Source organism: Podarcis erhardii (genome assembly GCF_964252035.2).
Source record: "Podarcis erhardii genome assembly, chromosome: 2".
In the NCBI taxonomy this organism is placed as follows: domain Eukaryota; kingdom Metazoa; phylum Chordata; class Lepidosauria; order Squamata; family Lacertidae; genus Podarcis; species Podarcis erhardii.
Window position 1 is genome coordinate 107,810,306 of NC_138498.1, and position 22,874 is coordinate 107,833,179.

Here is a 22,874-nt window from a genome sequence, read left to right on the forward strand (position 1 = left end):
ATTGTGGTTGCGGTATTTTTTTAACATTGCATTTCAATGGAAAATCAAGTTATACATGGGCCCCTACGAACACAGGCAAACAATAATTTTGCCGATGAGGTGTGTCAACATCCAAGGTGGCGTAGGGGGACCTTAAGACATCTCTGTGAGATCAAGCGGTACAGATCCCTGGTGATGAATGGGTGTGCACATGCTCACAAAATTCTTACAAGCGGGTGAGGGGGAAACAGCTTTGAATTTTGTAACATGGGGAAAATGGATAGGCTGAAACATTCATCTAGATAAATAGATGGAACTTCATGAAAAGGTTACTACTGCTTGTTCTTATTAGACACTCAATTTCACATTAAGAGGGTGGAATTGGCGCACCAACCAACTCAGGATGAGGTATGAAGTGTGCAAGACTCTCAAGATTTCTGCTTAAAATCCTGGAAAATCATCAGGCACAGAAAGACGATGTTTCTAAAGCAGAGAAACCTCCGTTTCCAAAGCACTCCGGTGGCAACTGTGTCTTCTACTTTACAGGGGACAATCCTCTATTTGAAGGAGTCTTCTGTATGATGGTCTGTCTAGTCCAAGTCTGGCTCGGTGATAAAGAACCATAAGAAAAGGGAGCAGAGGCCCTGATGTTTCTCCACCAACTAGATAACAGACTGTGACCAGGTTACCTGTGTACCTGCTCAGTCTTTTCCTCTGGCAGGGAGGTGTACTGTAGTTCTATTTAAATGATAGTAATTATTTTCTAAATGTGCATCTATACATACAAATTGGCACGTGCCAATCTAATGTAAATCTCTGCTGTCTCTTTTTGGGTGATGTATATGCAGCCACCCTAGGAACCATCCTCACAAGCATCTTCTTCCTCTCTGTGTTGCAGCTCTGCAAATACACCGTATTTTTCGCTCCATAAGACACACTTTTTCCCCTCCTAAAAAGTAAGGGGAAATGTGTGTGCGCCTTATGGAGCGAATGCAGGAGGGAGGCAGGCAGGAAAAGCCCCCAAGAGCCGCACACAAGCTCCGTGCGGCTCTTGCGGGCTTTTCACCAAGAGGGAGAAGGGACTGATGCGGCAAGTCAGTCCCTTCTCCCTCCTCGTAGAAAAGCCCACAGGAGCTGTGCGCTCCTTAAAGGGTGCTCCTTAAAGGATCCATCCCGCTGGCTGTCTTGGCTTCTGCCATAGCCGCGCGCAGCCTCTCCCAGCCAGAGAGGTTGCGCGTGGCTAAAGAGGAACCCAAGGACAGCAAGCGGGATCCCACTGGCTTTGCTCTTTGGGGCTGCGGGGGGGGGGGGAATAATATTCTTTTCTTGATTTCCCCCTCTAAAAACTAGGTGCACCTTATGGCCAGGTGCGCCTTATGGAGCGAAAAATACAGTATATATATACATACTGCAAGTTTGAAGCAGAAGGTCTCCTAACCTGTACCTGATGCTGATTGGCTTGCCCATCCATGATGTCACTCCAAAGCCGGATCCCAGTCCCCAGAGAAAAATCTGCTCTTCTAAAACCATGGCAGCAAAAGTCACGAATGCATAAATGCAAACGTGGAGAAATTAAGGTGAGCAGCTTGCCTGAAATGCGTGTGGCCAATATCCAGGCATAGACACCTGTCATTTTCATTGTGAAGACAGGAGGAAGCCAGGCTCAACCCATGGCAGAGGAGGGACCTGCCTTTTGTCTTACGTTAGGCTGGTCTTCACCCTGTAAAACTGGTTTGCCAAGGTGGATTAAGAGGAGACATGTCCAGAGTTAAACCATGACCATTTGCTCTTGTGAGATGGGCCTCAAGAGCCTCATCCATCCAAGACGAAGGGCAGCCAGACTAGGCATGATGTTGACTTAATCAATATAATTAATGTGCATGTGTTTTGTTACATAAGCAGATCTGGGACTCGTGAGGGTGGGAAGAATTAAATTCTCCCTCCCAGCTAAATTTGCCCCTTCAAAGGATCCACTTGCATTCCAAGGGATGCAAATAGCAGCTCTAGAGAGTTGTTTTGTGTTCGATTTGGCAGGGAGTGAAATAGTTGAACCCTGTATGGTCCCGGGCTGCTTAGGCTTCTTTGAGACCGGGGCTGTTGGAGTTCAGTAGGTCATTGTGACAGCCCCTAGATAGCCACAGCCCCAATGAGTTGTTGTTGTTTTAAGCAGGTCTCAATCTATTATATAAGCTGCTCTCACCTTCTGACTTCCTCTCTGCTATAGTGAAACTTGAAAGCCCCGTTATCACCTCATTCAATTTCCAGAGCAAGGAGAGCCTGTCAATTACCCTTCCTCTCTTGTAGATGAGGTCATTGCTCCCACTCCGAGAAAAATCCCAGAGCTGTACTCCCCGGTGTTCCCTTGTCCGCCAGACCCCTGCTTGCTTAACTAACAGAAAAACCCATGCACTTTCATTTAATTCATGCCTAGTCTGCCCCTAAGATTGCTTTGTGAGCATGTCCTACTTCTAAACCATCCTGGCGGAGAGAGCAGCAGGATCAGACCACGCCTGCACTAGGTATTGAGCCAAGGGTGCTGAAGGCATTTGTCAGCTGCTGCCCTCCTTTCTGGGGCATATTCCAGCATAGGCAGGAGAAAACTGGCAAGCGGTGATGCCTGATGCTTGGGCCAGCTGTATTTATCGGTGAGGATATGGTAGAGGTCATAGGGAGACAGCCAGGACATCCTCAGGAGAGCACCTGCCAAAGGAGAGAGGGAAAAAAATAGCCGCAATTATGTTCTGGAAACCTGTTAGATTCCCCCTGGGGAATCAGTGGTGCAGGGCCGCTCCCAAGGCCTCGGAAAAAACGCAGTCCTGCGTTGTGGGTGCCCTGGAGTTGGCACCTGTGGATGAGGCTGTTGCATTTTTCCTTTACAAACTTATCTTTTGCAACTGCACCAGGCAAGTGCAGAATTTCACACTAGACTCTGCATTTGCACTGCTTCGTATGCAATAGCGTAGGGCCAAATTCAGAAGCGAAAAGTCCCTTCATGACAGCCGCAGCCACTTCCCCTCACAGCCACAACCCCTTCTAAAATGTCTTCAAGGATAAGACAATCATCTTAAAATTAGGCATGCATTGCAAACATCACTGCAGATCGCCATGTGTTGCCTTAATAATAATAATAATAATAATAATAATAATAATAATAATATTTTATTTGTACCCTGCCCATCTGGCTGGGTTTCCCCAACCACTCTGGGCGGCTTCCATAGAAACCAAAAATACACTAAAATATCACAGATTAAAAACTTCCCTGAACAGGGCTGCCTTAAGATGTCTTCTGAATGTCAGGTAGTTATTTATCGCTTTGACATCTGCTGGGAGGGCGTTCCACAGGGCAGGCGCCACTACCGAGAAGGCCCTCTGCCTGGTTCCCTGTAGCTTTGCTTCTCGCAATGAGGGAACCGCCAGAAGGCCCTCGGCGCTGGACCTCAGCGTCCGGGCAGAACGATGGGGGTGGAGACGCTCCTTCAGGTATACTGGACCGAGGCCGTTTAGGGCTTTAAAGGTCAACACCAGCACTTTGAATTGTGCTCGGAAACGTACTGGGAGCCAATGTAGGTCTTTCAAGACCGGTGTTATGTGGTCTCGGCGGCCGCCCCCAGTCACCAGTCTGGCTGCCGCATTCTGGATTAGTTCAGATAGATTAGATTAGCTGGATTAGTTTCAGCTAGATCTACTATTTTCTGCAAACTATTATTATTATTATTATTATTATTATTATTATTATTATTATTATTATTTTATCATTTCTACCCCACCCACCTGGCTGGGTTTCCCTAGCCCCTTTGGGCAGCTCCCAACAGAACATTAAAAGCAGAATAAAACATCAAACATTAAAAACTTCCTTCAACAGAGCTGCCTTCAGATGTCTTCTAAAGATCAGATAGTTGTTTATTTCCTTGACCTCTGATGGGAGGGCGTTTCACAGGGCAGGCACCACCACCACCGATAAGGCCCTCTGCCTGGTTCCCTATAACCTCACTTCTCATAGCGAGGGAACCGCCAGAAGATCATTGGCGCTGGACCTCAGTGTCTGGGCTGAACGATGGGGGTGGAGACGCTCCTTCAGGTATACAGGGCCGAGGCCGTTTAGGGCTTTAGAGATTGGCACCAACACTTTGCCCGTCCATGGGCAAATGACATGGAGTGCTGCAGTATATTCTTTCGGAGTTACTTAGGTTGGTTTTTTCCTTGGAAGTTCCACTGTACTTAACATAACTTCCACACTTTTTCACTTGAAAATTGAAGCACCTTGTGTTTTGAGTGCTTCTAAATTCCTAGCTTTGGAGGATAAATAACTACTCCTTCGAGACTTTGCGCCTGCCCATTAGGGGAAATAGGAAGCCTCGAACATATATTTTTATATGTCCTTCTTATGTTGAGATTCGTAGAGACACCATCGATCCTTTGCTGAAGAGGCTCGCCGATCTTTCAGACAAGTCTAAGCTTAATTCTCTCCTCTTAGGCAAAGATCATAAGACGACTTGACTAGTAGCCAGATTCTGAGCCCAGATTTGTAGGCACAGATCATCCTCTAGAATAAAATAGCTTACTAGGGAAATGCTGAAGTTGCCCTTTTAGGCACCTCAGGGGCAATTTTTTATGGTAGCCCAAATCTCAGTTGTACGGGTGTATGTATATATCTCAATTTTAACTCATGAGCTATTGCTTCAATCTGTTCCAATTGTATATTTTATCTTTATGAACGCTGTTTTTCTTGTGCTATGTTATGTTATGTGAGCTGTAATAAATTATCTAATTATCTAACTACTCCTTCGCGTTCTTCCAAAACGACTCTAGGAGTCGATCCTCTGGGACGGACTTCCCCCTTTTCACTCTGATTGGCTCAATCAGCACTAAAGGTGAGAAGACTTCTGAAAAGCTCCCCACAGGCCTTTTGACTCCCCACCAACCCCTCCCACTGGACCTCTGCTCTTATCTCCAACTCCCGCAGTCTCACCTTGCCTGTTGAAGAACGTTGTCGCCCGCTTCCAGAACAAAGCAACTTTAGGTGGGATTCGGCCCAGGAGTTCGATGATCCGAACCACGTGATCTGAAATTGGGGGGGAGGGAAGCAAAGTTAGATGGCTTTACTGTATGGTTTCTCCTATCAAATGGAGTTTAAGAAGACAGGCTGGACTCTCACCTACCATCATCTCTGGAAAAATACTGCCCAGCCTGGGGATCAAAGAGACGGTCTCCAGTGGCCAGTTCAAAAGCCTGCAGGATGAAACACACACACACACACTCCATGTAAGTCAATTGCGAGCCAGTTTGTATAGTCAATACAGTGGTACCTCGGGTTAAGTACTTACCGTATTTTTCGCTCCATAAGACGCACCAGACCATAAGACACACCTAGTTTTTGGAGGAGGAAAACAAGAAAAAAAATATTCTGAATCCCAAAAGCCAGAACAGCAAGAGGGATCGCTGCACAACGAAAGCAGTGATCCCTCATGCTGTTCTGGCTTCTGAGATAGCTGTGCAGCCTGCATTCGCTCCATAAGACGCACACACATTTCCCCTTACTTTTTAGGAGGGAAAAAGTGAGTCTTATAGAGCAAAACATACAGTAATTCGTTCCGGACGTCTGTTTTTAATCTGAAACTGTTTTTAACCTGAAGCACCACTTTAGCTAATGGGGCCTCCCGCTGCTGCCACGCCACCGGAGCACGATTTCTGTTCTCATCCTGAAGCAAAGTTCTTAACCTGAAGCACTATTTCTGGGTTAGCGGAGTCTGTAACCTGAAGCGTATGTAACCCGAGGTACCACTGTAAATATTTTTGTTTTTACATACACTTAGCAGTTCGATCCGAAGGACTATAAATATTAAAATATCCATCTTACGTCTCTGAAACGTTTTCACAAGAATAGAGACAAAAGAGTGAGACACACAGTGGTCTAGGGTGAAATCCAGCTATGCTCAATCCCAAAGGTGCCTCCAGACTATTTTACAGGAGGGATTCCAGCGCATGCCACAAATTTAGGGTTGCACATTTAAAGTGGATTGAAGTGCTCCATCGCCTCAGCACAACAAATCCACAGATAAAGCGCACCTTTTTTTGCAGCTTGCGGAGCGATTAAGAAATGCATTGCAAAGTGTGGGGTGAATGAATGTTGAACGGGAAGACATGTAAACACCCCGCAAGCAAATCAGGGTGAAGGCAGGATGACTGCTCATTGTCATATAACCACTCCAGAAACAAACTGGAACAAATGCTCAATAAAGGGTGGACATAATCGTAAACACTGTTTAAGATTTGTGCAAACAGATTAGGGTGAATGCTGAGCGAAAAGGGCATTGGGAGGAACCCCAAGGCTATCAGTTCATATGAATAGATGGTTGCGATTCTAAAGGCAAGAAGCAGCAGCAGCAGCAGCAGTTCCATTGCTGAAGGAACATTCCTGTTAAGTTGTGGGTGAACATATCAGACGGCACAGCAATTCTTCAAACAGCTCTTGTTTATTCACAGGCCAGAACAGAACTGAACTGAAGGGATCAGCCAGCCTGCTTATATAGAGCTCCACTACAATGCAACAGTAACCACTTTCTGTAACTATCCAATCACTGAACGTCACTTTCGATACCTTATTTGCATATGTGGACCTGAGTGAAAACTATCTACAGTATCCCCCTGCTGGCCCAGGGTGAGAACTTCAGTACATAACAATACCTTACCAGGCACGCTGTGCTCCAGATATCCGCTGGGGTGCCGTAATCTAATCCGAGGAGGACCTCCAGGGCTCTGTAGGGCTGGGTCTGGATCTTCTTAGAGAAGGGCTTGTACTGGAACAGAAGGGACAACGGGCTAAGTGAGAGTGGATGGCCCAAATGCACTTTTGGCTAGGCAGGCGGCGTAAAACAGCAGCAGATCCTTAAAGGAATAACACTGGGCAGGATTATTTTATTTCATAAGATTTAAACACTGCTTGATAGCAAAAAAACCAAAACCACCCTCAAAGTGATTTACAAACAGATAAAACCGTAAGACCAGGAAAGGATCGCAATGCGTTAAAATACACAAGAGGTTAAATTACTAAAGCAGATTAAAATTCACGCCAGCTTTTCTAAGCACCAAAACAAGAATGTTTATAACAGGAGCCGGAAATAATCCAGCGAAGGTGCCTGCTTGATTATCAACAGGTAGGGAGTTCCAAAGGGCCACACTAAACAAATGGGTTCTTACAAATGTGGAACGGGTATTCTGCGGCAGCCGCGGCAGTGCCATTTCCGCCAATCAAAGCAGTCAAGCGGGCGCATAAGGAAGGCCTGCAAGCATGGCCATGGGAGATTCAAAGGGAGAAACTGCCATTATCAGGGGCTCAAAGAATCTTCCCTGCGAGGAAAAACTGAAGTGTCCGGGCCTTTTTGGTTTAAGAGAATTTTTATTATTATTAAGGATGCAGATCTGGGAGTAAGCTCCACTGCAGTCAATAGGACATGGTTAGGATTGTACTGTTCAGAGGAGGTATACCTCCATATATAGCAGTTTGGGGGGGCAACAACAGGTGGAGAGGTCTTTTGCCTTAGAATAAGTGCTTTTTTCTTAAAAAAAATGTTTAGGGGTACTCTCATTTTCCTACTCATACAGTGGTACCTCGGGTTAAGAACTTAATTCATTCTGGAGGTCCATTCTTAACCTGAAACTGTTCTTAACCTGAGGTACTATTTCTGGGTTAGTGGAGTCTGTAACCTGAAGTGTCTGTAACCCGAGGTACCACTGTACTGTCCCTCAATGAGGCCAAACTTAGATTCACAAAATGTTTAGGGGGTATGTGCACCCCCCCCGCATCCCCCAGAAAAAAGCACTGCTTAGAATCATAATAATATAATTGTGGTGTTGGAGGGACCATGGGGGTCATCTTGTCCAATCCCCTGCGATGTAGGAATCTTTGGCCCCATGTGGGATTCAAACCCACGACCCTGAGATTAAGAGTTTTATGCTCTATTGACTGAGCTATGGCACTGCCTTCCTGCTCAACTTGGTGGCATCTGATAGTCCACTGGGGGAAAGGGAATGCTGGATTGGAGGGATATTTAGACAGAGCCAGCAGGGCTTTTATTACATATTCACACCTGTCCCGATGTTCACTGTTGCCTTTTCCCCAGCTTAAAAGACCAGTGGCAAAACCACCTGCAGCATAGCCTAGGGCAGAAAGCTCTTGTGTTTTGTTCTTGTGGCTTGTGGCAAGGGGACAGGTGCCTCTGCCAAATTTTAGTTTCTCATTTTTCCAATTTTAATTGGATTTTTAAAATTGAAGATCGAATAAAATTGTATTTTTTTCCCAGCTTCCATAGTAGTTTGCGATTTATTTTTTTTAAAAAAGGAAGCTCCTCAATAAAAAGTCATCAGCATTTTTATACGTGTTTCTCCTACACACACATTTCTGTGAAGTTATTTCCCAATATATATATATTTTTGCAAGCAATTTCCAGAAATATAATGCAGTTTTGTACGTTATGAACTTTTATGCACGCTTGACACTAATATATGCATTTTTGGGGGGGCGGGGGTACACATGACTTGGCTGGAAAACTGCACAAGATTTGGAGAAGCACAAATTTTGAAGCAAGTTTGAGCGTTGTTGAGGAAAGTACAAATTGGGTGTGTTCACCTTTAAGTGCGAACTGACGGATTTTCCCTCCATCCCTACTACCTGTGGCAGTCTTGTCAAAAAGATTACCGTAACTAGCCAGCCATGGGGTGATGCCCTCCCTGGTGAATTTCAAGGGAGAGGAATGTACTAACAAGCAACGATGGCAGAAAAGGGACGGGTGGGTGTGCTGTCATAGACTCACCGTCCAGCATGCGCTTCCCAGGTCCGCAATTTTCACTCCCAATTTCATGAGGTTGCAGCAATCCAGGACAGCAGCCACGTCTTCCTCTGGATGGAACAAACACAAGGAAATAAGCTCCGGAGGCGATAGAATACCATAGGTTATATATCCCTTATTGCACTTGTATTTCACACCAGCCCTGATCCAACAGCAGCAGTGTGAGATCTCATCCCGACGGAAACCAATTCCGAAAGAAGACTGTAAATGTATCTTGCAAACTTCAGCCTGGCAGGAGTCTGCTGCAAATTATAGCACAGCAGACCCTCCAAGTGTCCCTATTTTCCAGAGACAGTCCCGGATTTACAGAAGTTTCTGATTTGATCCCAGAAAGTCTTGCTTTTCCTTAGGAAGTCCCTGTTTTCACCAGAGAAATGTTGGAGGGTATGGAGTCATGCGACCCCCGAGCCAAAGAGATAAGTAACTATACAACCTTTAGAAAGCAAGGAAGGTTTTTTTTTTTAATGTTTAATGTTTTGCTATGTTTCTGTATAGGTTGGAAGCTGCCCAGAGTGGCTGAAGCAATCAGACAGACAGGGTATAAGTAATATTATTATTATTCCAGTTACAGATAGGTAGCCGTGTTGGTCTGCCATGGTCAAAACAAAATAAAAAAATTCCTTCCAGTAGCACCTTAAAGACCAACTGGAAGGAATTTTATTATTATTATTATTATTAAGTAATATTATTGTTGTTGTTGTTGTTGTTGTTGTTGTTGTTGTTGTTGTTGTTGTTATTATTGAATAAGATGTCCCTAGTTTCATTAGAGAAATGCTGGCGGTTATGGCACAGGCATTGCCACCCTCTCCCAATTAACCTCCGTCTCCTGAGTTGGCAACCCTAGGCACTTCCCAACGCCAGCACGCGGCTCCAGAAGTTGACCCACAAGGGGCTGCAGCCCTTGATCTAAGAGAAATTGTTCTCCACCCCTGGCCTGAAGTGACCAAAGAGGGATTCCTCCAAATTCCTGGGTGGACGTGCTCTCCCCTTCCAAACAAACTCTGCGGCCTTTTCTCCTGCGTGGCATACCTGGCCTCTTGGGCTCAGCTCCTGCACTGTGTTCCTGGAAAGCCGCCTTGTGGAGAAGCGCCTGCAGGCTCCCTTCCGCCACGCAGAGCAGGATGTTCTCCGGTTTGATGTCTGCATGGATGATGCGACACTCCTTGTGCAGGAAATGCAAGCCCTGGAGAACCTGCAGTGAAGCAGAAGCAATCAGTGGCCCAAAGCTGTTCAATGTGTACTGCGCTTGATATTTTTGCGGTATTGAAGAGCATAAAGGAGAAACTCCAGAGTTGGGAGCGGGGCTCAGAGGCATGGGGGTATGGAGACTGAAGACCCCTATCTATTTCTGCAGCAGGGTCCCTGTCGCCAGCACCCTAGAGCCGTCCGATCAGCATGAAAGGGGAGCTGAGAAGAAGTCTGCTTGTTATGTCCTGAAGTTCTCACCCTGGGCCAGCAGGGAGATACTGTAGATAGTTATGCAAATGAAGGATCGAAAGTGATGTTCAGTGATTGGATAGTTTTAGAAAGTTGCTACAGTAACGTGGTACTGGAGCTCTATATAAGCAGGCTGGCTGCACCCTTCAGCTCAGTTCTGTTCTGGCCTCTGAATAAACAAGAGCTGTTTGAAGAATCGCTGTGTCGTCTGATATGTTCACCCACAACTTAACACTGCTCATCCTTTGGGCTGACTGGGGCTCATCAGGGTCAAAGGGCAGGTGAGTCAACCAAAGAGGATTGGCTCCTGGGGTCACTCTGGAGAAGGCATGTGGGAAGAACGTGGAGTGGAGTTGCTTTGTATGCTCCAAAACTAAGCATTTAGGAACACTTAGGAACACAAGGGGCTTCTGTTTCAAGGGAATGCTGCGCAAACTCCGTAATGTACAAAATGCGAGTCACTCCAAAAGAATATCTCCAAATCAGTTGCCTTGAATGTGCACAGAACATAAACAGAAGTAGCTAAAAGGCAACACCTTGAGATTTGCATTGGTCGTTGCAATGCATCCGTGAGTATTATTATTGTATAACTATAAGATTACAGCGGTACCTCTGGTTGCGAACGGGATCCGTTCTAGAGCCCCGTTTGCAACATGAGCAGAACGCAACCCGCACCTGCGCATCTGACGGGTCACGATTCGCCACTTCTGCGCATGCACGCGACATCATTTTGAGCATCTGTGCATGCGCGAGCGGCGAAACCCAGAAGTAACCCTTTCTGGTACTTCCGGGTTGCCGCGGGACGCAACCTGAAAAGATTTAACCTGAAGCAAACGTAAAAAGAGGTATGACTGTATTGTATAATCTTAGAAGGGGGTGTGGCTGTCATGAAGAGGCCCTGCACTTCTGAATTTGCCACTACGGTACGGGTAGTTCTTAGCCTTAAGAAAAACCTGTCATGGACTGGATGTGCTCACACCTCAGGAAGGAAAAGGAGGGTGTAGCATTGTCTGCCTCTGATTGGCAGGAAGTATGGGAGACCTCCAGGTTGGCCTTGTGAAATCTCTCATTCTGGGAGAAAATTCTGCACATGCTCAGAAACACCTAGGTGCCAAGGTTGCTTACCAACGTTGCACGTGACAAGGGAGGGGAATGTGCCAGGGACTCAAGCTGCCTCTTCTACAGGCCTCCAGGGTTTTATGCAAAGGGAGAAACTCGCCCAGCATCAGAGGAGGCTGCTCCATGGGGACAAATGGGTCACTGACCCAGCCATGTCATCCTTCCCTCCACACTGCCTGTCACCTTCCTCATTTTCAGTGTTGCCCTTGTAGGACTTAGCAGGGAGGATAGCAGCTCAAAAGCATGCCAAAAAGTGCAAGTAGATAAATAGGTACCCCTCCAACGGGAAGGTAAACGGCATTTCCGTGTGCTGCTCTGGTTTTAGTGTTCCGTTGCGCCAGAAGCGGCTTAGGCATGCTGGCCACATAACCTGGAAAAACTGCAGACAAACACTGGCTCCCTGAGCCTGTAAAACAAGATGAGCGCCACAACCCCCGAGTCGTCTGCGACTGGACATAACTATCAGGGGTCCTTTACCTTTACCTTTTTATGACTGGAGCTGTTTGTTGACTCTGGCGCCACCTGCTGTCAGGCTCCCTGCCTTCCGCCCTACCAATCTCAATGAGAACCAGCCAACGCTGCCCATACATCTGAATGGGAAGATGCATGAATTTATATTGAGCATGCGTGGATTTTGGTGAGGCCAGGGCCATTAAGAGTTCTCCCCTCCACCAACCCATTGCATCCTTTGCTGCAACTGTCACCTGAGAAACATCCCCACAGCAACTGCCTTGGTTCATCTTGGCCGGCCCTGACGCTGCCTGGCTCAGCTCTCCAGGTAACCCTGTACTTACCTGTTGCGTTGCTTTCTTCACAAAGGGTAACGGGAGGCCCTGGACTCCTTGGCTGCTCAGCAGAGACTGCAGAGAAGGCCCCAGCAGCTCAAACACTAAGCACACATGTGGGAGGAGATATTGTCAGGGATCCAGTAACTGGGAAACTGTTGGAATTCGGTTCACTCCAGCGGCAGCTCCTCAAGGTCTCATGCAGAGGGAGTGGAGGATGTGAGAAATAGCTTCCTGAGAACTGTGTCCTACAAGGAAAGTTAACTGGGAGAGATCATCAGGGGGTTTGGGCTGGGTGTTCACCAGTATGCAGATGATACCCAGTTCTACTTCTCCTTTAAATCGGAACCAGTGAAGGTGGTGAAGGTCCTGTGTGAGTGTCTGGAGGCAGTTAGAAGATGGATGGCAGACTGTGGTTGAATCCTGACAAGACAGAAGAACTGTTTTGGGGTGGACAGAGGGCAGGCAGGTGTGGGGGACTCCCTGGTCCTGAATGGGGTAACTGTGCCCCTGAAGGACCAGGTGCGCAGCCTGGGACTCATTTTGGACTCACAGCTGTCCAGGGAGGCACAAGTCAATTTTGTGTCCAGGGCAGCTGTCTACCAGCTCCATCTGGTACGCAGGCTGAGACCCTACCTGCCCGCAGACTGTCTCACCAGAGTGGTGCATGCTCTAGTTATCTCCTGCTTGGACTACTGCAATGCGCTCTACGTGGGGCTACCTTCGAAGCTGACTCGGAAACTACAACTAATTCAGAAGCGGCTGCCAGGAACAATATAACACTAGTCCTAAAAGATCTTTATTGGCTCCCAGTATGTTTCTGAGCATAAATCAAAGTGTTGGTGCTGACCTAGAGCCCTAAACGGTTTCGGCTCAGTATACCAGGAGAGCCTCCGCTCCCATCATTTGGCCTGGACACTGAGGTCCAGCTTTGAGGGCCTTCTGGCGGTTCCCTCACTGTGAGAAATGAGGTTACAGGGAACAATGCAGAGGGCCTTCCTCGGTGGTGGTACCTTCCCTGTGGAACGCCCTCCCAGCAGATGTCAAGGAAATAAACAACTATCTGACTTTTAGAAGACAACTGAAGGCAGCTCTGTATGGGGAAGTTTTTAATGTTTGATGTTTCACTGTGCTTAATGTTTTTAATTTGGTGGAAGCCACCCAGAGTGTCTGAGGCAACTCAGCCAGATGGGCAGCATATACAGTAAATTAAAATAGTCAAACGTAATCTATTCCGGAAGGCTGTTCGGCTTCCAAAATGTTTGACAACCGAGGCACGGCTTCCTATTGGCTGCAGGAGCTTCCTGTACTCAAGTGGAAGCCACGTCGGACGTTCGGCTTCCTAAAAATGTTTGAAAACCAGAACACTTACTTCCGGGTTTTCGGCGTTTGGGAGCCAAAACGTTCCAAAACGGAGGCGTTTGGGAACCGAGGTTTGACTGTAATGATGATGATGATTATAGCAAATTCCGTTAAGGGCAGCTGGGTGTGTTGGGACAGCAGGCTAGTACAATATCTGTGGAAATGTCCAACTTTGTTTAATAGCAATGCTCTATCCAGCTTTTTGTGCCCTTGTGGTGCATTATCTACCAGCCAAAGGATATGGAAGCCATTGTCTCCAATCATTTTGAAATCGTCCAGGAAGTGGATGACACGGTCGCTGGCTTGGTCTTTCCTCCTCTTGCTGTTCACCTGCAGAAATATAAATAAATAAAAAACGTGCACAAATTACTTTTGTTATGTAGTGAAGTTTCACCCTGGGCCAGCAGGGGATACTGCAGATAGTTTTCACTCAGGTCTGTAGATAGTTTTCACTCAGGTCCACGTCAGTTATTTTAGGCGGGAAACTCTGGGTTGTTGTTGCTACAATGTTGACAGCCGGCTGCCTATAAAAGCAGGCCGGCTGAGCTGTTTGCTAGTCAGTTCTATTCCAGCTTACAAAATAAAGAGCTGCTTTGGAGAAATCGCTGTGTCGTCTGCTATGTCAACCCACAACTTAACAACTTTCATGAGGCCTTCAACAGTCTCCGGATGGTTTGCAATTAGGGGAGGTACCAACTGTGTTTGAAATGGGCCATTAACGTAGGAATGGCATCATTAGTAGTACTAGTATTAATTATACACCTTTCATCTTAAGCTCCCAGGGCTGGTTACCATGATTAAAAACACAGTGTTAAAAACAGTTTAATACAGCTTGCAATATTTTTTTAGGTGTGCCCTAAAAATATGCATCTCAAGGATCATAACCTTCAGGGGCTTTCGAATAAAAGAGGTGGTTTGCAGTGGGGGCTGGTCCAGGAGGGTGAACAGGCCACTTGTCCCACTAAGCTCAGTCCTCTTCCAGCCTCTACCTTTCAGCCTTCTTAGTTTATCAGTCCAGAGGATGGTACCATCTAACAGCTTCCCTCTCTCTCGTCTCAGTGTTGCCCCTTGTAGCACTCAGCAGGGGAGAGGATGAAACACAGCTGGTTCTGTTGGCTCTGTCTGCCGTCAGCTCTGTCGCCACCTACTGCTGGCCTCCTGCCTTATATCCTACTGGTCCCAATGGGCCACCAGTCCCCCAACTGGTGGTTTGTTACCTACGCAGCGAAGGAGCATGACTTCATCCAAGGCTGCCTCAGCAAAATCCTCCCCTCCCTTGGGCACTTTGACAGCCACGCACCTCTTCTTCCTGAAAGAAGATGCATAGATTGAGAGCGAGAACAAATCTCTGGGCTCCAAACTGTTTTGCAGCCCTCTTCCAGCTGTTTCAAAGATGGGTTCAAACCTCTCCACCCGGTCGGCAGAAGATCGTTGACCAGGCACTCCTTTCCCCACCCCCCACGATATAGCAGCCTACTTTGCAAGGTTGTTGTGAGGAGTAAATGACAGGAGGAGCCTTGTGTTCTCTGCCCTGAGATCCTTTCAGGAAAGGCTGGATGAAAACACAGCCCTTCCTCAGCCAACAGAATGTGTCCCTGCCACATGACTGGCTTCTGCAGTTAGGAGCAGGCCGTTTTTGTTTACTCACCCCAAGTCTTGGCAAAGCCAGACTGTCGAGAAGTAGCCGCACCCGAGATTCTGCGCTACGTGGTACCTTCCATTGAACACCTCTCCTTTCCTCACGGGATAGTAACCTTCTGCACAAAGGGAGGGAGGATGAACAGGCATTAGTGAAAGACACCAAGAGACTTAGGCTTTGCAGGTCATGCAATAGTATAAATCTTCCAAGGCTGAACGATAGAAGGTGTGAAGCCTCTGATGGTAAGTATTTGAGAGATTCCCTGCAATTCTGTTCATAGAGGCATAGCGGACTATGCAATCTGGCGAAAACATCCCTATCTTATATATTACACCTGTATTCTCCCATTCCAGTAAGCCGGATATGACTTATGGAAAGACAAAGAAACAGCTATTTCTGTATTCCACCCCCCTAAAGAAAAATAGAAAAAATAGGGTGCCGATAGGGCAGCAGCCCAGATATGCATGGCGCCAAAGGAAAATTACTTTTCTGGCAACGGATTAGTTTTTAATTAATAGTTCAACTTGGGCTGGGGAAAGTTCAAGAAGAAAACTTGCAACAGCTGTTTGGTGATGCTGGCTCCTTTGCTGTAGAAAAGCTGGTTTTTATAAAATTGTCACCAGCTTCTTTTTCCTTTGCTAGGAGCAATAGCCATAGCTGTCAACCTTCCCTTTTTTTGTGGGAAGTTCCCTTATTCCAGTGCCGTTTCCCGCTGCTTCCCACTGCTATCCTGGATTGTTAGATATCCCGTAGACTGTCCCCGGGACACGTGAGGCTGCTGATCCCTTATTTTCAATCTGAAAGTTGACAGCTATGGCAATAGCTGGTGTGCAGTCATGTGTCTGGGACCGATAGGAGCTGTGTACAGTCTATCTTGGGGGAAGGCCGATATGGACACTGTGGAGTGGCTCACCTGTGGCCCTCTTGTTATTGCTGGACTTCCTCTCCCGTCAGCCTGGCCAGTGCCAAGGGATGATGGGGTTGGAGTCGAACAACATCTGAGAGCACCACAGGATAGCTACCCTCAAAGGAGACCAACCTGCATTCTTCAGCTGCAATTCACAGGGAGGTGGACTGGATGACCATTGGGGTCCCTTCCACACAGTCTATGTTCCCTGACTTTTCTGGATCCATTTGCCCATCTCACTAGCAGCCAGAAATCTTCCCTCATCTATAAAGCTTTCTGGATAACCTTTTGCTGGATGCTGTATCTTGAGGGTGAGGACCACAGCCTCCTCTGAGGGTTGCTAAATGTCACAAAGAAATTAAATGAGGCAGCTTGGTGCAAGACGCGTGCCTGCCACCCAACTCACCTGCGCAGGAGGCCAAGGCCTCCTCCTGCCACTCACACCCATCCATAGCAGATATGCAGGTCTCTCAAGGATGCTCAGAATTCTCCGTGGTTGAGGAGGCTTCACATCTAAGGGCAGAAACATTTTTATTCCGGAGTCAACTGTTACTCCTCAAGCTGCAAGCTAACTGAACAGAACTCTGCCTTAAGCCATCACTGCAAAGACCACTTTTGTCAGGTGATAATTCAGAGGAATTCTGCAGTTCCACAGCACAGAGAGGGGGAATCTGCAGAAGTCGTAGGACTCCAATGCCCAACAAGGCCAATGATCAGGGATGATAGGAACTGGAGCCCAAGAACATCTGGAGGACCACAGATTCCCTGTCACCGCTTTAAAGATCAGGACCAATTGCATGAGGAAAACCTGAAGTCAATAGATGTGTTCAGTCTTGAGAGATGCATGTGCCAGTTTTGATCTGTTTAGAAGAGACCTGAAAGAACCCACACAATTAACTTGGCCTACGTTGTTGCTGCAGCTCATCTGATTAAACAGTGCATTTGGGGAAGATAGCCAGTGTGGTGTAGTGGTTAGGAGCAATGGACTCGTAATCTGGTGAACCGGGTTCGCTTCCCCGCTCCTCCACATGCAGCTGCTGGGTGACATTGGGCTTCAGAGAAGTTTCTCAGCCTCACTCACCTCACAGAGTGTTTGTTGTGGGGGAGGAAGGGAAAGGAGATTGTTAGCCGCTTGGAGACTGCTTAGGTAAAGGTAAAGGTAAAGGTAAAGGGACCCCTGACCATTAGGTCCAGTCATGGCCAACTCTGGGGTTGCGGCGCTCATCTTGCTTTATTGGCCGAGGGAGCTGGCGTACAGCTTCCGGGTCATGTGGCCAGCATGACTAAGCCGCTTCTGGCGAACCAGAGCAGCGCGTGGAAACACCGTTTACCTTCCCGCCGGAGCGGTACCTATTTATCTACTTGCACATAGACGTGCTTTCGAACTGCTAGGTTGGCAGGAGCAGGGACAGAGCAACGGGAGCTCACCCCGTCGCGGGGATTCAAACTGCTGACCTTCTGATCGGCAAGTCCTAGGCTCTGTGGTTTAACCCATAGTGCCACCCGCGTCCCTTGGAACATCCTTAGGGTAGTGATAAAGCGGGATATCAAATCCAAACTCTTCTTCTAGAGAACGGGTTTTTTTTTTCCAGCTGGAACTCACCAGAATTGAGTTACACCACCTCTTTGGTGTGTACTGGCAGCTATATAGTGGCTCGGTGCCCAAAACTGTGTGTCAAAGGCTTCGGGCTACATAAACCCCTAAAAAAAAGGCTCCCCCCTAAAAAAAAAAGCTTTGATGGTTGTCCGTCAAAAAAAAGTGGCCGTTTGTGCACCTCTTTGTAGAAAAAAAGCACTGGTAGAGTATGTGTTGCAGGCATGCAAAGATCCCCAATACCTCTAGTTAAAAGGACCAGAGAGCAGGTGATAGCCTCTGCCTAAGGCTCTACAGAGTCACGGCCAGCAAGAGGAGACAACATTGGGCTTGAGAGGCAAAAGTCAGCTTCCTAGGTATGTTCTGGCCCAGAAAGAACGCTAGTGAAAGTGAACTACAGTGGTACCTCTGGTTAAGTCCTTAATTCGTTCCAGAGGTCAATTCTTAACCTGAAACTGTTCTTAACCCGAAGCACTACTTCAGCTAATGGGGCCTCGCACCGCTGGAGCACGATTTCTGTTCTCATCCTGAAGCAAAGTTCTTAACCCGAGCGGAGTCTGTAACCTGAAGCATATGTAACCCGAGGTACCACTGTATTAGGTTTCCATACACACAGAAGGAAGGTAAGCAAATTGACTTTAAAAATAATAATTATTGGTTTATTGTAAATTGACAACTTGATGAGTAGATACCGGAAATGTTAAAATATTGTATGTGCAAGAATTGGAAAGAGGAAAGAGGCGGCTGGTGAGACTGGAAGGACATCGCTATGCCTGACAACAAACCCTAACTATTGGATTATTTTGCCCCATCTTTTTGTGCCTGCCAAACAGCCGTGTCATGCTTATGACAATCTTTTATTCTCTTGTTAATTATGCTGGTTTAAATGTGCATTCTATATTTGACTTCACTTAGCATTTTTTTGGGGGGGGGGTAATGTTTAAGATTTTTATGGGTTAACTTTGTTTATGTTAAATATGTATTCTGTAGTTGACCTTCTCTGTAATGTTTTATTTTGAAATCTTTAAGACGATATTTTAGTTTCTTGTTAATTATGTTTCTTTGACTGTATATGCTATATTTTACTTTCTTCGGAAATGTTTGATTCTGGATTGTTTTATTGATGTTTTAATATGCCGCTTTGTAAAACCGCTTTGAGTTTTTTCTTTAAAATATAAAGCGGTATAGAAATGAAATGAAATGAAAAAATAATAATAGTTGATGCTTAAGGATAATAAGTTAAAAATAACCCAAAAAAATGTAATACAAGGTTAATGATAGGGAATGGAATGCGAATTAGGAATAACTGGGAAAACTATGCAGCAACAAGAGGAAATTATGGGCACATCAAGAACGGATTGCGGGAAGTCGATTTTTTGAAAAATTGTATTAAATTTGTTTCAATTTGCGGTTGATTCGTTAACATTTGGAAAATCCATAAAAACGATTTGGCAGAAATATTGGCAGCCTATTGGGTTATTGTAACAGAAACACTGGTTGTATTGGACGAGAGGAGGAGGAATATTTGGTTGGCTCTGAGCAGGAGCTTGCTGGTTCAGAACCTGGAAGTGGACGGAAGGCAGGAGATGGGAGTATCTGCCACCTTATACCATTGGCCCATCTAGCCCAGAGCTGCTACCAACACTGACTGGCAGTGGCTCTCCACAGTCCCCGAGTACTGAGCCTCATCCTTCCCTCTCTCTTCCCCAGCTGTTACGACTTCCCAATCCTCCTGGGCTCCTGCTTCCTTTAATTCTGAGAGTTGGCCTGGCAGGAGAATTCCTAGCATTTCTGATAGGGTCATGGCAGAGATTATTTCAGGGGGGCTGCACTGGGCCTGGGCGTTTCCAAACGACAGCAGCTATGCCCGTTCTGCTTTCTGCACTGCATTGATCTGGACCAAGGCCAGGCTGAGAGCTCAGCTTCCTGGCTGCCCTTCCTTGGATTTTCAGATGGGATTAGTGAGGATTGGAAGGAAAGGCCCAGAGAGGCTTCCCTGCTGAAAGGCTGGCCTGGCCTTTTGCTGGGAGCTCTCAGATCACCTTCTCCAGGCCAGCAGAAAGGAGAGGCTGTTCTTGCACGTTCACAGTTTCGCACGTTCAAGTTGCACAGTTCAAATGCTTCAAGAGCCTTTGGGAGGATGGAGCCCTGCGCGTCCGTCATGTAGAAAACCCTTTTTAGCAGTTGCAATGTGAGCACAGATCTGGTCCAAGGTGAATGTTAGAATTATTCCAGGCTGTCTGGTAGCACAGCAATCAAATCAACCTCGTGTTCGTGAGGGACAAAACAGACGACACCACCGATCAGCTTTCTTCCTCCTCTCCTCCCCCTTTCCCTTTACTTACCATCTAGCTTGATGAAGAGTTCTGCAGAACTAAAAAGCTTGCCCATTAATAGTCATGTGGGCATTTTTCCTCACAGCAAAAAACCAACCTGTTGGAAGTGTTGACCCTCACAACACTGCTTGTTTGTGAATGCTCCTTTCTTTCAAGACAAGTACAGTGGTACCTCAGGTTAAGTACTTAATTCGTTCCGGAGGTCCGCTCTTAACCTGAAACTGTTCTTAACCTGAAGCACCACTTTAGCTAATGGGGCCTCCTGCTGCTGCTGCGCCGCCGGAGCACGATTTCTGTTCTCATCCTGAAGCAAAGTTCTTAACCTGAGGTAATATTTCTGGGTTAGCGGAGTCTGTAACCTGAAGCGTATGTAACCCGAGGTACCACTGTATTCAAACATCAGGAAGAACTTTCTGACAGTAAGAGCTGTTCGACAGTGGGAGGTCTGTAGACTCTCATTCCTTGGAGGTTTTTAAGCAGCGGTTGGACGGCCATCTGTCATGGATGCTTTAACTGAGATTCCTGCATCCCCGGGGGTTGGACTAGATGACTCTCAGGGTCCCTTCCAACTCTACAATTCAATCTAAAAATTTCACTGGCTAGCAATATAAGAGTCTGGAGATCAAGAGCAGTGCCCAAGCTTGGAGTTTCTGAACACACACAGGACTTCCTGCCCCTACTTTCTGTGCCCTTCGCAAAATTACAGAGCCAAACAGCAGTGACTTGCGTATACAATCCCTACATAAAAATGCATGAAACTTACCTTCGTTGCGGTTCAGGACTTAACCAGCCCAGATCGGTCCAGACTTGCCCGGGGAAAGGCAGCTTGCAGGCTTCTGAGCTCTGGGGAGACTTGACCAACCAGCTCCTGCTGCTTCCCTTTTTAGTCCCTGTTGCTGGAAAGGAGGCGGGGGGAGGGGGGCGTCCCAAGTCCCCCAGCATAGTTGTGGTGAGGATAGAGGGTCGGGATTGGATCGCACTGAAGTCTGTGGAAACACACGGTGCTTCGAAACAGTTCACGGGCCCCGGGACAGCTGGGAGGGTCTCATTTTACCATCCCTTTTCAACCCTACACCTGTTGGAATAGCTTCCTGCTATGCTCTCTAATACTTTCCTGGCTCCATCTCTGCCCAGCAAAACCCGGAATCTCCAGGGTGTATATTTATAGATCAGCAGTGACCGATTGCAGAGATGGAAATGCAAACTTTTGCATTGTGCAAAACGCAGACCTATACCTAGAAGAGTAAGTCCCGCTGAACTCGGAAAGACTTTACCCTGAGCAGGCAGGCAGAGGGCTGTGTGTTAATAAGCATACCAATCTCTCTCTGTCTCTCAGACACACACACACACATATATAAATATATATGTATGTATACACACACACACACACACACAGTGCTCACTGGAAGGACAGATCGTGAAGCTGAGGCTCCAATACTTTGGCCACCTCATGAGAAGAGAAGACTCCCTGGAAAAGACCCTGATGTTGGGAAAGATGGAGGGCACAAGGAGAAGGGGACGACAGAGGACAAGATGGTTGGACAGTGTTCTTGAAGCAACCAGCATGAGTTTGACCAAACTGCAGGAGGCAGTGGAAGACAGGAGTGCCTGGCGTGCTCTGGTCCATGGGGTCACGAAGAGTCGGACACGGCTAAACGACTAAACAACAACAACACACACACACACACACACACACACACACACAGTGGTACCTTGGGTTACAGACGCTTCAGGTTACATATGCTTCAGGTTACAGTCTCCGCTAACCCAGAAATAGTACCTTGGGTTAAGAACTTTGTTTCAGGATGAGAACAGAAATCGTTCTCCTGTGGCGCAGCGGCAGCAGGAGGCCCCATTAGCTAAAGTGGTGCTTCAGGTTAAGAACAGTTTCAGGTTAACAACAGACCTCCGGAACGAATTAAGTACTTAACCCAAGGTATCACTGTATATGAATTTTTAGATTACCAATACATGCTGCCTTGTTTATTTATAAGAGTATTCATATACCGCTGTCACACACACAAAAAAGGCTTACAGCAACAGAAACCATATAATAAAAAAAACCATTTAAAAACAGAAATCAGCTATTATGGAAAGATGGGTTCTTAATTGCCTGCCTAGGCCTGGCAGAATAGAAATGTTTCCAGGAGGCACTTAGAAGTTAGCACAGAAGGAACCTGCTGGATCTCAATTGGCAGGGTGTTCTACAGGACTGGGCCAATGCCACGAAAGGCTCAGTTTCTTGTTGTTGTTAAATGAGCCTTGCCAACTCAGGGAATGAAAAACAAGGCTCCTGCGGATGATCTCAGCAATTCAGCCAAGATCAACCTTGGGAGTAAGCCCTAATGAACTCAGAAGAACTTGCGCCTGAATTCCTAGGCTTGCCAGTGCCATGATACTTGTGCTGTCACCATGATGGCCTCGTCACTTGCCGTTGCTTTTATGCAATTTGCCACTGTCCTTTTTGCATTTTGTTTCCCTCCAGCCTCACTTTACTCCAGCCCATTCCCAAGCTATGTGTATACATGCCTGCTGCATCTGATGATCGCACAATAATACATTTGCCAGTGTGGTGTAGTGGTTAAGAGCAGTGGACTCGTAATCTGGTGAACCGGGTTCGCTTCCCTGCTCCTCCACGTGCAGCTGCTGGGTGACCTTGGGCCAGTCACACTTCTCTGAAGTCTCTCAGCCCCACTCACCTCACAGAGTGTTTGTTGTGGGGGAGGAAGGGAAAGGAGAATGTTAGCCGCTTTGAGACTCCTTCGGGTAGTGAGAAAGCGGGATATAAAATCCAAACTCTTCACAAGACTCTCCATTATTTGAAATATACATACAGACCGTCCTCTAGCAAAGGCTCCTACATTGTGCCA

The 22,874-nt window shown here is 46.9% G+C and overlaps 1 protein-coding gene across 2 annotated transcripts; it reads right to left on the reverse strand.

The window, feature by feature from the left end:
• Positions 1-1,393: 1,393 nt before the first annotated feature.
• On the reverse strand, positions 1,394-21,331 carry LOC309337055 (SRSF protein kinase 3-like). 2 transcript variants are annotated; one of them, XM_081853718.1, is made up of 12 exons: positions 20,768-21,331; positions 16,481-16,587; positions 15,177-15,285; positions 14,750-14,837; positions 13,769-13,858; positions 12,176-12,280; positions 9,855-10,008; positions 8,790-8,875; positions 6,669-6,776; positions 5,139-5,208; positions 4,949-5,041; positions 1,394-2,679 (listed from the first exon to the last, which is right to left on the reverse strand). In XM_081853718.1, the coding sequence occupies exons 2-12, from the start codon at positions 16,524-16,526 to the stop codon at positions 2,495-2,497; spliced, it is 1,134 nt and encodes a 377-aa protein (XP_081709844.1). In that variant the 5' UTR covers positions 16,527-16,587; positions 20,768-21,331; the 3' UTR covers positions 1,394-2,494. The 2 variants fall into 2 exon arrangements, with proteins under 2 accessions (XP_081709844.1, XP_081709843.1); XM_081853717.1 differs by having other exon boundaries at positions 9,855-10,017.
• Between the last annotated feature and the right edge of the window lie 1,543 nt (positions 21,332-22,874).